General features: G+C 44.4%; 1 protein-coding gene across 1 annotated transcript; it reads right to left on the bottom strand.

Moving 5' to 3' along the window:
• Positions 1-9,516: 9,516 nt before the first annotated feature.
• Positions 9,517-12,958, bottom strand: LOC130133018 (vimentin A2-like; the record flags this gene model as incomplete). Its single annotated transcript, XM_056301901.1, has 4 exons — positions 9,517-10,119; positions 10,189-10,616; positions 12,139-12,263; positions 12,497-12,958. Coding segments are annotated over 4 exons (1,314 nt in total), but the record flags the coding sequence as incomplete, so codon positions are not given.
• Positions 12,959-12,962: the final 4 nt, after the last annotated feature.

Genomic DNA, 12,962 nt, shown 5'->3' with positions numbered 1-12,962 from the left:
GCAGTTTCCGACCAACCGACCTATCGACGAAGGAGGACGAGACGGAGGAGGAGGTGAACCAGCGAGGAAGCGCGCCAATGGCTAGCAATCAATCCAGAACAAACATAACAAAGACGTCATACAGCTAGAGCGATATAATAATTATAACGATAACCACACTCAAACGTGCAAAACAAAGCATAGAGAGAAGCCAAAACAACGTTGTACTTAAACGCTAAATAAATCAAAAACTGATTAAAAAAAAATATGCATGTTGAGTGAAAGCTTTAATGGGCTTCGCTGCAGAGGCGGTCAGGAGCAAGCGAGTGAGACATTCATTTCTCTTTTCGTTTCCTTTCTGCAGTTGACGGATGAGCTCACAGGAGTTTTTTTGTGTGCGGGGTGGGGGTGGGGGGGGTGTCTGCATGCTAGCTCAGGGGAGGGGGAGTCCCGTCCTCTCTCATCGGAACGGAAGGGACACACACCGTGTGCACTGTAGGCAAATGTACAATATGTAAAATGCGAGTGGGTGGGGAGAGTGCCAGAGAATGGAAGTGATATGAGATTTTTATTGAGATTTGAGAAGTAGAGGGCCCTCTACGCTGACACGCGCGCTCTTGAAGTAGCCTTACTTGATATGTGAAGACCCCCAACTGAGCCAAAAAAAAGAAGAAGCTTCTAGCAACAAACACACAAACATACAGTGATGTGAGAGAAAGGCATTGAAGCGATACACTATCATACCCATTCAGTACCTGAAGCAGTTACAGCTTAATGAACCTGAAGAAACTCCTAGCCTTAAACATGCTTTATATCAGTGTCTGTTATGTTTACTTAACGATGAGTGCAACTGGAAAAAAAAACCAACCTGTAAATGCGCAGACACATACATCCTTGTATGCATAGGATGGACTTGAATTTAAATAATGAACATAAATGAGGTGCTACTGTTTGCAGTCCCATGTCTTTATTCATCATGATCTATTTCCCAGCAGCATTTGCTCAATAAATGTCATACTGAAATGAAACTCCGAAGTCTGTGGTCTTGTGTCTTTTTTTGTGTGATATTATTCTTATTTTAATTTACATGACGGTGTAGTTTGAGGGGTTTTATGTATTTCAAATGCACGCCTTTCTTGTTCTAACCGGTAAAAGTAGTTGTTGTGGTAAAACATTTTCAGTGGAGGTGTACATGTTAACATAAACTTAATTCACGAAAAAATATATAATATATATATATATAAAAAAAATTACAGAAAATATAAAAATATAAAATACAGTAATATGTAATATAAAACATAATATAATAATATAATATATACATAAATAATATAATAATAACATGATATAAAATAATAATAATAAACTAATAATATAATATAAAAATATAAAAATGAATATGAATATATAAAAACAAAATTTATGTTCTGATGCAGTAATTGCAGCCATATGCTTTAAATTGCCCTGTTACAATGATACTGAATGTTCATGTGGACAATCGGGATGGAATATGATCAAAATCATATATCAACATTCAAACATAAAAGACTTAAGAGCAAACGTTTGAGAATACTAACTATATATAAATATTATAACTTTAACAAATAACATAATACATAATACGACAAAGGTATTTCAACAGCAGGTCATAGTTTCAGCAGTTTCTTCTCACGTCTCCAGGAAGACTTCTCCACATCTCTTCTGAACAGTGCACCACAGACCTGCCAGAGGAAACTCAAATACACATGACTCAGCCGGTGAATATTAAATTAATCAATGTAATACAGTGCATCCGGAAAGTATTCACGCCCCTTCACTTTCCCCACATTTTGTTATATTACAGTCTTATTCCAAAATGGATTAAATTCCTTTTTTTTTCTCATCAATCTACACACAATACCCCATAATGACAAAGCGAAAAAGGTTTTTTAGAAATTTTTGCAAATTTATTAAAAATAAAAAACTGAAATATTGCATGTACATAAGTATTCACACCTTTTACTCAGTACTTGGTTGAGGCACCCTTGGCAGCGATTACAGCCTCAAGTCTTCTTGGGTATGAAGCTACAAGCTTGGCACACCTATATTTGGGGTATTTCTCCCATTCTTCTCTGCAGATCCTCTCGAGCTCTGTAAGGTTAGATGGGGAGCGTCGCTGCACAGCTATTTTCAGGTCTTTCCAGAGATGTACAATGGGGTTCAAGTCTGGGCTCTGGCTGGGCCACTCAAGGACATTCACAGACTTGTCCCGAAGCCACTCCTTCGTTGTCTTGGCTGTGTGCTTAGGGTCGTTGTCATGTTGAAAGGTAAACCTTCGCCCCAGTCTGAGGTCCTGAGCGCTCTGGAGCAGGTTTTCATCAAGGATCTCTCTGTACTTTGCTCCATTCATCTTTCCCTCGATCCTGACTAGTCTCCCAGTTCCTGCCGCTGAAAAACATCCCCACAGCATGATGCTGCCACCACCATGCTTCACTGTAGGGATGGTATTAGCAAGGTGATGAGAGGTGCCTGGTTTCCTCCAGACGTGACGTTTGGCATTCAGGCCAAAGAGTTCAATCTTGATTTCATCAGACCAGAGAATCTTGTTTCTCATGGTCTGGGAGTCCTTTAGGTGCTTTCTAGCAAACTCCAAGCGGGCTGTCATGTGCCTTTTACTGAGCAGAGGCTTCCGTCTGGCCACTCTACCATAAAGGCCTGATTGGTGGAGTGCTGCAGAGGTGGTTGTCCTTCTGGAAGGTTCTCCCATCTCCACAGAGGAACGCTGGAGCTCTGTCAGAGTGACCATCGGGTTCTTGGTCACCTCCCTGACCAAGGCCCTTCTCCCCCGATTGCTCAGTTTGGCTGGGCGGCCAGCTCTAGGAAGAGTCCTGGTGGATCCAAACTTCTTCCATTTATGAATGATGAAGACCACTGTACTCTTCGGGACCTTCAAAGCTGTAGACATTTTTTTGTACCCTTCCCCAGATCTGTGTCTCGATACAATCCTGTCTCGGAGGTCCACAAACAATTCCTTTGACTTCATGGCTTGGTTTCTGCTCTGACATGCACTGTCAACAGTGGGACCTTATATAGACAGGTGTGTGCCTTTCCAATCAATTGAATTTACTACAGGTGGACTCCAATCAAGATGTAGAAACATCTTAAGGATGATCGGTGGAAACAGGATGAACCTGAGCTCAATTTTGAGTGTCATAGCAAAGGGTGTGAATACTTATGTACATGCAATATTTCCGTTTTTTATTTTTAATAAATTTGCAAAAATTTCTACAAAACCTTTTTCACTTTGACATTACGGGGTACTGTGTGTAGATTGATGAGAAAAAAGGAATTTAATCCATTTTGGAATAAGGCTGTAACACAACAAAATGTGGGGAAAGTGAAGGGGCGTGAATACTTTCCGGATGCACTGTATGTCAACGTTTGCCAAATGGCCTTTACGTAAAGTTTACCATATATGCAATCACTGTAAAATATCCCGGAAAAAAAGAAAGGTCTATCAAACTGTCGAGAAAGAGATGGACGTAACTTAATATCTTTGGAATAAAGATGACATGTTGTTTAAATCTCATGCCATAAATGATGTTTTAGAGAATGTGTCAGAATGTGTCCCTCCAGGTTGGGGATGAGTTGTTGCCTCAAGTGAAGAAGTTCAGGTATCTCGGGGTCTTGTTCACGGGTGAGGGTAGGATGGAGCGGGAGATTGACAGGTGGATTGGTGCAGCATCAGCAGTAATGCGGACGTTGTACCGGACCGTTGTGGTGAAGAGGGAGCTGAGCCGGAAGGCAAAGCTCTCAATTTACCACTCAATCTTCATTCCAAGCCTCACCTATGGTCATGGGCTTTAGGTAGTGACCGAAAGGGTGAGATCGCGGGTACAAGCTGCTGAAATGAGTTTCCTCCGTAGGGTGTCTGGGCTCAGCCTTGGAGATAGGGTGAGGAGCTCGTACATCCGGAGGGAGTTCGGAGCAGGGCCGCTGCTCCTTCGCATCAAAAGGAGCCAGTTGAGGTGGTTTGGGCATCTGATCAGGATGCCTCCTTGGCGCCTTCCTTTGGAGGTTTTCCGGGCACGTCCAACTGGGGGGAGACCCCGGGGTAGACCCAGAACTCGCTGGAGGGACTACATGTCCAATCTGGCATGGGAACGCCTTGGGACACCCCAGGAGGAACTGGAGGGAGTTGCTGAGGAGAGTATGTCTGGAGTGCCCTACTTAGCTTGCTGCCACCGCGACCCGACCCCGGAGAAGCGGCTGATGATGAGATGAGACGAGACGAAACGAGATGAGATGAGATGAGATGAGACGAGATGAGATGAGACGAGATGAGATGAGACGAGACGAGACGAGACGAGATGAGACGAGATGAGACGAGACGAGACGAGCTGAGATGAGATGAGATGAGATGAGATGAGATGAGATGAGAATGGGCCATATAAGCGGCCGCTAAGTAACTGATGAAGTAGACGAGAGACAGAACAGTAGGATCACATTAAATCAAACTCCAGGCCGTTCAACTGCCCCCTTTCGTTAAGTGCCGTCAAAACACTGTGACTAAGCAAGTTGAAAAGTTACAAGAGGCACATTGTGGCTTGGTTTTAAACATTCTGCAGTCAGATTCAGCTAAATGTCAGCGCTGTCTTTCAGCCCATCCTTTATGTCTACAGCTGCCAAGAAGCCATCAAATTTGCCAAGAGTCATAAAATTCAGGGCGTTGTTTTTCAGTGTCTCCAGAGCAGTAAAAACCCGGAGACTGATGGCAGATGGTGTTGCTCGGGGGTTGTGTATAAGAGGTAATGACTTTGCAATCAGTGTCTAAAGCTTGAGACAATCTGTTTCTCCGAAACCACTGGGGTTGTGAGCAGCATGGCTGATGGAGGAAACCTGCCGCTGCTGGCTGTTGTCCTGTCAAGGGAAAACCGCAGCAGGGCATCCGTCACTGTGTCTGGATAGCATGCCCCCCTGCGGGTTCGTGTCTGTAGGACCCGGATGCCACATGTAACGAGATGGAACATTTACCATAAGTGCTGCACGGGCTGCTAGCTGGCGATAATGTAGAGTCCATAGGACTACTTATGAGGAGGTCGTGAACATTTTTGCATTGGTGTTTTAATGCCACTAGGAGGCACTGCACGCAGTCTACTCAGAAGAGCAATGTGGGCCGTTTCACATAGGCTCACTGCTGAGAAAATCCACCAGTTTCACTCTTCAATAGGGAGAAAAACAGAACATATAAAACTGAACTCAACATCTGCAGGCAAGAAAATGAAAAATGAGTATGAATAAGATTAATGGTGTCCTTTAGCAGAGGTAAATGCTGTGAAAACGTTGATTCAGTGTCTCATAAACCCAGTATTTCAGGTGCCACCCACCTTGTATGTAGCGGACATGATATCAGAGCATTTATGCAGGTCATCCAGAGGATTTCTCCAGGTACTTCAAACAGTCTCAGTGGTGACATTCAGGAAAAGGTCAGTTTTGCTTAAGAAATGCCATTTGGAGATATATATCTTAGTTACATGAGCACTTCATTTTCAATCACTTGCAAACATGGTTAGCTTATTTCATATTATATCTTCCTAACTGTATTTTTACAATGGGTCCAGGTTTCCTCGAAGGTTGGAGGAAGACGGGTGCATCATTAATGCTTCAGGTTGTCTGCCACTGATCTGCCTTTCACAACGTTTATTTTGCACCTCAAAGGAAGTTGAACCAGTTCATGTGGACGAAACGTTTACTGACAGACACACTTCATCATCATCTAAGTGACCTCCTCAGTCTCAACTGATTGCAGGTATCCCACCCTTATAAACAACACAGCTGCATAACGACCGAAACCAACGATTGGGTTCGTATGCAGATACGGGCGCGAGCATTAGCTAGAACAGAAGTCACATAGATGGCCTCTTTGACCCCCCGTTCAAACCAGCGTTCCTCCCTATCAAGGATGTGCACATCCTCAACCCAGAAAGAGAGGCCGCTGGCCTGTAGATGGTGTAGACTGTGGAGTCCTGGCCCGACGTGGTAGCTCTCCTGTGTTGTGTCATCCTCTTGGCCAGCTTCTGTTTAGTTTCCCTGATGTACAAGTCACGGCAATCCTCCTGGCAGTTACCAGCGTACACTATATTGCTCTGTTAGTCCTTGGGGTGGACCAATTTCTGGCGCAGCATGTTTTGGGGGTTTGAAAGCAACTGAGACGCGGTGTTTGGGAAATTCACGTCTCAACTGTTTCAACACTCCCGCCTCACCACTGGTTTACCTTAGGCAGCTGTCGTCCTTCTCCTCTCTTCGATTGGCTGGTGCACTGCTTGGGCGTCTTCCTAGCTTTCACCAACTCCCAGTTAGGATGACCACACTTAACCAGGGCCTGTTTCATGTGGGATTCCTCCCCTTCTTCCCCGGCCGCTGAGTCGGTGGGGACGTTGTCAGCTCGGTGGTGCAGCGTCCTGATGACTCCTAGTTTGTGCTCCAGTGGATGATGAGAGTCAAACCTTAAGTATTGATCAGTGTGTGTTGGTTTACGGTAAACATCTACAATCAAATGTCCCCCCATCACCAATTGCAATTTCACAGTATAAGAAGGCTACCCTGTCATGTTCCACATCCTCCCTGGTGAACTTGACGTGGTGTCCACAGAGTTCATGTGGTTGTTGAAATGTGCTACGTCCTGAGATTTAATTTTAACCCAGGTGTCGTCCACAAATCTGAACCAACGGCTAGGTGGTGTCCCTGGATAGGACACCAGAGAACCTCTTTTCCACTTCCTCCATATACAAGCCCGCTGAACGAACACAACTAACGTCTCCGGCCTCTGCTTTCCCTCTAGAAAACAGGTTAGAACTGTGTGTTAACCTATCACAACTTATCCCCAAGGACTGTTAAAGCCTTGCAGATGTTGTTTGGACCAAGTTTGAGGTAGAAATTGTGTGTGTGGGTGGGTGGGGGTTGGGTTAGAAGCTTTTAGTGTTTTTCTGCACGATGACATCTGTACCTTAATACAACTGGTTAGCTGAGGGTTTTGTATACAGTGAAGTAAATGCTGTAAGTGAGAGTGGGTGGGCTTCGTGGTCAGTGTAAAGCCAGTATATAAAAGTCAACAGTGGCTCGTTCAGGTTAATGCACTGTGTTAATGGTGTAAGACGGTTAAATGTGATATTTTTGCAGTGTTAAGAGGCAAAGGGATGTTTATATAATGAATGCATACCATCCATTATCCAAACCGCTCATCCTGCTCGTAGGGTGGCGGAGATGCTGGAGCCTATCCCAGCAGTCATTGGGCGGCAGGGGCGGGGGGACACCCTGGACAGGCCGCCAGGCCATCACAGGGCCAACACACACACACACACCTAGGGACAATTCAGTACGGCTGAGTCACCTGACCTACAGGTCGTTGGACTGTGGGAGGAAACCGGAGCCCCCGGAGGAAACCCACGCAGACACGAGGAGAACATGCAAACTCCACACAGAGGACGACCCGGGACGACCTCCGAAGGTTGGACTACCACGGGGCTCAAACCCAGGACCTTCTTGCTGGGAGGCGACTGCGCTAGCCACCACGCCACCGTGCCTCCATAATGAATGTATTAGTGTTTATATTTTTAATATTTCAAGGAAGACAGAAAGACCGTTTAACCTATTGACTGGACAGTTTTGTGGGACGGCCCAGCGTTCTGGCGGCGGGTGGCCGGAATGTGACCAAAATGTTGTCGGTTAAAACACAAAGTCAGATGGGCAAGTATGTTTTGGGAGGGTAAATGAATGAGATGTGATCACCCCCCCCTTTACTTTACCTGCTGATGTGTCCTTGTACAGGGTTCATAATCCTACCACTGTCTAATAGTACTGCGTTAGTACTGTGTTAGTACTGTGTTAGTACTGAGCCTCTTCAAGTTATGCTGCAAATACTCACCCATTCCCCCCCTTTTTTCCCCTCCCCAATTGCACTTGGCCAATTACCCCACTCTTCCGAGCCACCCTGGTCGCTGCTCCACCCCCTCTGCCGATCCGGGGAGGGCTGCAGACTACCGCATGCCTCCTCCCATACATGTGGAGTCGCCAGCCGCTTCTTTTCACCTGACAGTGAGGAGTTTCACCAGGGGGACGTAGTGCGTGGGAGGATCACGCTATTCCCCCCAGTTCCCCCTCCCTCGTGAACAGGCGCCCTGACCGACCAGAGGAGGCGCTAGCGCAGTGCAGGGCCGTCTTAACGCATAGGCACGCTATGCCCATGAGCATAGGGGCCCCATGCTAATCTGTGTATGTTGTGACTTGCTGTCAATAAATAAATACATACTATACTAAACGATACATGTTTATTAATGGAAAATACATATTTAGCACGTGTTTTACTAAAGATAATGAACAATATTAATGTTAATTTTCATGATGACAAGGGGACATTGGCATTCACCTCTGATTTAGCATCACGGTGAGTGGTTGTGTAGGTAGGGGCCCCAGTGCACTGCCTTGCCCGGGGGGCCTATAATGCTGTTCAGACGGCCCTGGTGCAGCGACCAGGTCCAGGACACACACCCTCATCCGGCTTCCCACCCGCAGACACGGCCAATTGTGTCTGCGGGGGAACACCCGACCAAGCCGGAGGTAACACGTGGGATTCGAACCGGCGATCCCCGTGTTGGTAGGCAGCGGAATAGACACTACGTTACCCGGGCGCCCCAATACTCACCCATTCTAACGCGATGAAGAGGATGCTGTTCTTGGTCATCTATTCTAACGCGATGAAGAGGATACTGTTCTTGGTCACCCATTCTAACGCGATGAAGAGGATGCTGTTCTTGGTCACCTATTCTAACGCGATGAAGAGGATGCTGTTCTTGGTCACCCGTTCTAACGCGATGAAGAGGATGCTGTTCTTGGTCACCCATTCTAACGCGATGAAGAGGATGCTGTTCTTGGTCATCTATTCTAACGCGATGAAGAGGATGCTGTTCTCGGTCATCTATTCTAACGCGATGAAGAGGATGTTGTTCTTGGTCATCTATTACGCGATGAAGAGGATGCTGTTGTTGGTCATCTATTCTAACGCGATGAAGAGGATGCTGTTCTTGGTCACCCATTCTAACGCGATGAAGAGGATGCTGTTCTTGGTCATCTATTCTAACGCGATGAAGAGGAGGCTGTTCTTGGTCACCCATTCTAACGCGATGAAGAGGATGCTGTTCTTGGTCACCCATTCTAAGGCGATGAAGAGGATGCTGTTCTTGGTCATCGATTCTAACGCGATGAAGAGGATGCTGTTCTTGGTCATCTATTCTAGCGCGATGAAGAGGATGCTGTTCTTGGTCATCTATTACGCGATGAAGAGGATGCTGTTCTTGGTCACCCATTCTAACGCGATGAAGAGGATGCTGTTCTTGGTCATCTATTAAGCGATGAAGAGGATGCTGTTCTTGGTCACCTATTCTAACGCGATGAAGAGGATGCTGATCTTCGTCGTCCATATTACATAATAACGTTAGGACAAGCATTTGTTTGCATTTTACAGTGTTTATTTCATCGCCCAAAGCCATGGTTGTAATTTTGCGAGACACTATTTGACACAAACACACGCTGGGAACTGTGTGACCAGATCTTTATTGATCACGCTGAATATTGGCAAGCAGTTAACCTTGGTCTCTTGCTGTGGCTGGCTCTACCTGACAGTTTTGACTGAGCACCGTGTTAACAAGCAGACATGAGAGTAGTAGGCAGGACGTGTCTTGTTTTTGCCAAGCGGATATTTGTACTGGGGTAGCTTATCGACTGAGGGACGCTGTGGCTGGTTTACTTCTTACCCGTTGGTTTCTGAGCTCCACCTCTCTTCTTCTCCTCCACAGGCCTCCCCGCTCTACGCCTCGCCTTTGGCCGCTTTCCCTTCATCCCTCCCTTCTTTGGCACCAGCTTTGTCATCCTTTTCCTCGTCGCCCTTTTCCTCCGTCTTGGGGTCAGCTGCGGCATCCGTTTTCTCCTCGCTCTTTCCTTCTGCTCCCTTCTCCTCCTCTTTCTCCCTCTCGTCTTTGTCATCAGAGCCCTCTTCTTTTTCTTCCTTCTCCTCCGCTTCCTCCTTGCCCTCGGTCACCTCTTCTTCTTCTTTCTCGTCCTCAGCTGCTTCTGCAGCGTTGCCGTTGTCCTCGCCCTCATCGCCGCCTGAACATTGAATTATGTTAATTTTGTGCTCAGCTTATTAAATGAGATCAGAAAAAAAGCTGCACTAACCTTCTTCTCCTGTCTTGGCTTCCTCCACATCTTCCTTCTCCTCATCTCCCTTTTCCTTATCTTCTCCCTCTTCCTCCGCTTCCTCCTCCTGTTCCTCCTCTTTCTCGTCTCCTGCTTCCTCTCCCTTCTCTTCCTCCTCCTCCTCCTCCTCCTCCTCCTTTTTTGCCTCTTCCTCCTCCTCCTCCACTGCCTCCTCTTCCTCCTCTTCGGCTGGGGTAGCCTCTGCCTTCTGGGCCTGGCTGGATGAGATCACCTCCTCCGTAGTTGTGAAGGTGGAGCTGAGGAAGCGGGACGTCATCAAATAGGGGGAACTGGAGGTCAGGCTGGAGAAGACCGGCCGAGTGAAGGAGGGCGGGGCTGACAAGGCGTGGCTGTACATGCTGGACACGCCCACATTAAAGCGAGACTCCTCCCCTTCCAGTAACTTCCTGTATAGGATGATAAGACATGATAAACACCACATAAAATACTAAATAATAATCATTACAATTAATACCACATAAAATACTGAATAATAATCATTATTACAATTAATACCACATAAAATACTAAATAATAATCATTATTACAATTAATACCACATAAAATACTGAATAATAATCATTATTACAATTAATACCACATAAAATACTTAATAATAATAATTATTACAATTAATACCACATAAAGTACTTAATAATAATCATTATTACAATTAATACCATATAGAATACTAAATAATAATCATTATTACAATTAATACCACATAAAGTACTTAATAATAATCATTATTACAATTAATACCATAAGGAATACTAAATAATAATCATTATTACAATTAATACCACATAAAGTACTTAATAATAATCATTATTACAATTAATACCATATAGAATACTAAATAATAATCATTATTACAATTAATACCACATAAAGTACTTAATAATAATCATTATTACAATTAATACCATATATAATACTAAATAATAATCATTATTAAAATTAATACCACATAAAATACCGAATAATAATTATTATTACAGTTAATGTTATTGTTATCATTGTTATAGTTTTATTTTTTCTTCTTTGAAAACATGTATTTGTACAAACTATGCCACAACTGCATACCAAAATAATTGAATAAAATTGTTTTGCAAAAATAATACAGGGGAAATACAAAAGGTACTTCATGTTGGCTGCCCTCTTTATTTTTTATTTTTATTTGTTTACGTTTTTCTTGACACTGTGAGGCAAAGTTGCAGTTTTTGAAATGCTGCTGGGGTTGTGATATATCAGACCTGTTGAGAAAGGAAACCATTTTCTACCATTTTTAATTGAACAGTTACCAACAATCTTGGAGTTTGGAGCCAGTAATATATATTTGTATTAATTATGCCATGTATATTGTTATGTATATTAACACAGAACATTTTTTTAATTATTTTTTAAGCTTTCATGTTGAAGTGTATCAATTTGTGGTAAATTAAAACATGGGGTTCTTATTGTCTGTTTTTTTCAGTGTTACAGAATTCTACATAACTTTTTAAAGAGCTTCCAAATCCATCAAAAGCAACAAGGTTGTTGATTACTTAAATTCAGTAAACACAATAAAGGGAGATGGATATCTGAGGGAAAAGCAAAAATCAGTATAAAGACACCATTGTTTCGTTGTTTAAAGAAAAGTCCTGGGAGTTCAGATTGGTTCTCAACTTCAGTTGATATTTTATAATGGTAATATACATTAAATGGTAATATACATTAAATGGTAATATCCATTAAATGGTAATATACATTAAATGGTGATATCCATTAAATGGTAATATACATTAAATGGTAATATACATTAAATGGTAATATACATTAAATGGTAATATACATTAAATGGTGCAGTGACTGTTTTATATAGGCAGCACTGGTTTATATTAACATGACATTACCTGGTTTTCTAAAGCCACCATTCTAGCCACTTACCTGTATGCAGCAATTTCAATGTCCAAAGCCATTTTGACATTGAGGAGGTCTTGGTACTCCTTTAAGTAGCAGGCCATTTCCTGCTTGGTGCCCCTTAGCTCCTTCTCCAGCTCTGCAATGGTTTCCTAAATAGCCAAAAGGATGGAGGTCTTTTCAACATTGTTGGTGACACAATAAGTAATTTGAAGCCTCAGTGACTAAAAATGATGACTCTTCGTTTCCTAACTGATAGAAAAGATTTCTGCACACTTAGATCTATGCAGTATATCACTTTATTATCCCTGCACGTCCTCTAAAACACAGATTCAGGCAAAACTTGCATTTAAAGAGATAACACACCCACTTTCCCCCCACTGACCTGCATGGTGGCGATCTCAGCAATCTGCTTCTCTTCTATCTCATGTAGCTGCTTCTCCAGGGACTCGTTGAGGCCTCTGCACGCATCGATCTCCAACAGACGGGCCTGGAGCTGACGCCGGTACTCTCCTGCTTCGTCCTTGGAGCTCCTTATGGCGTCGGTGTGCTGAGCCACACTCTCGGTCAGGGAGCCCACCTTTCCTCTGAACCACTCCTCAGCTGACTGCATGTTCCTCGCTGCCAGCCTCTCGTACTGGGCCCGGATGTCCCTCAGAGCCCCGGAGAGGTCTGGCGTGGCGGCCTCAGACTCGACCGCCACCTGGGTCCCGAACTGAGCCTGGGATTGGAGCTCAGCCACCTCGCCCTCGTGGAGCTTCTTGAGGAAGGCCAGCTCCTCCAGGAGGCTCTCCACCCTCTTCTCCAGCTCAGCCCTAGCTATGGCGGCCTGGTCAGCCTCGTGGCGCGCC

Source organism: Lampris incognitus, unplaced genomic scaffold (genome assembly GCF_029633865.1).
Source record: "Lampris incognitus isolate fLamInc1 unplaced genomic scaffold, fLamInc1.hap2 scaffold_212, whole genome shotgun sequence".
Taxonomy (NCBI): domain Eukaryota; kingdom Metazoa; phylum Chordata; class Actinopteri; order Lampriformes; family Lampridae; genus Lampris; species Lampris incognitus.
Note: the sequence above shows the minus strand (reverse complement) of the source record. Positions and strands in the feature narration are given on the sequence as shown.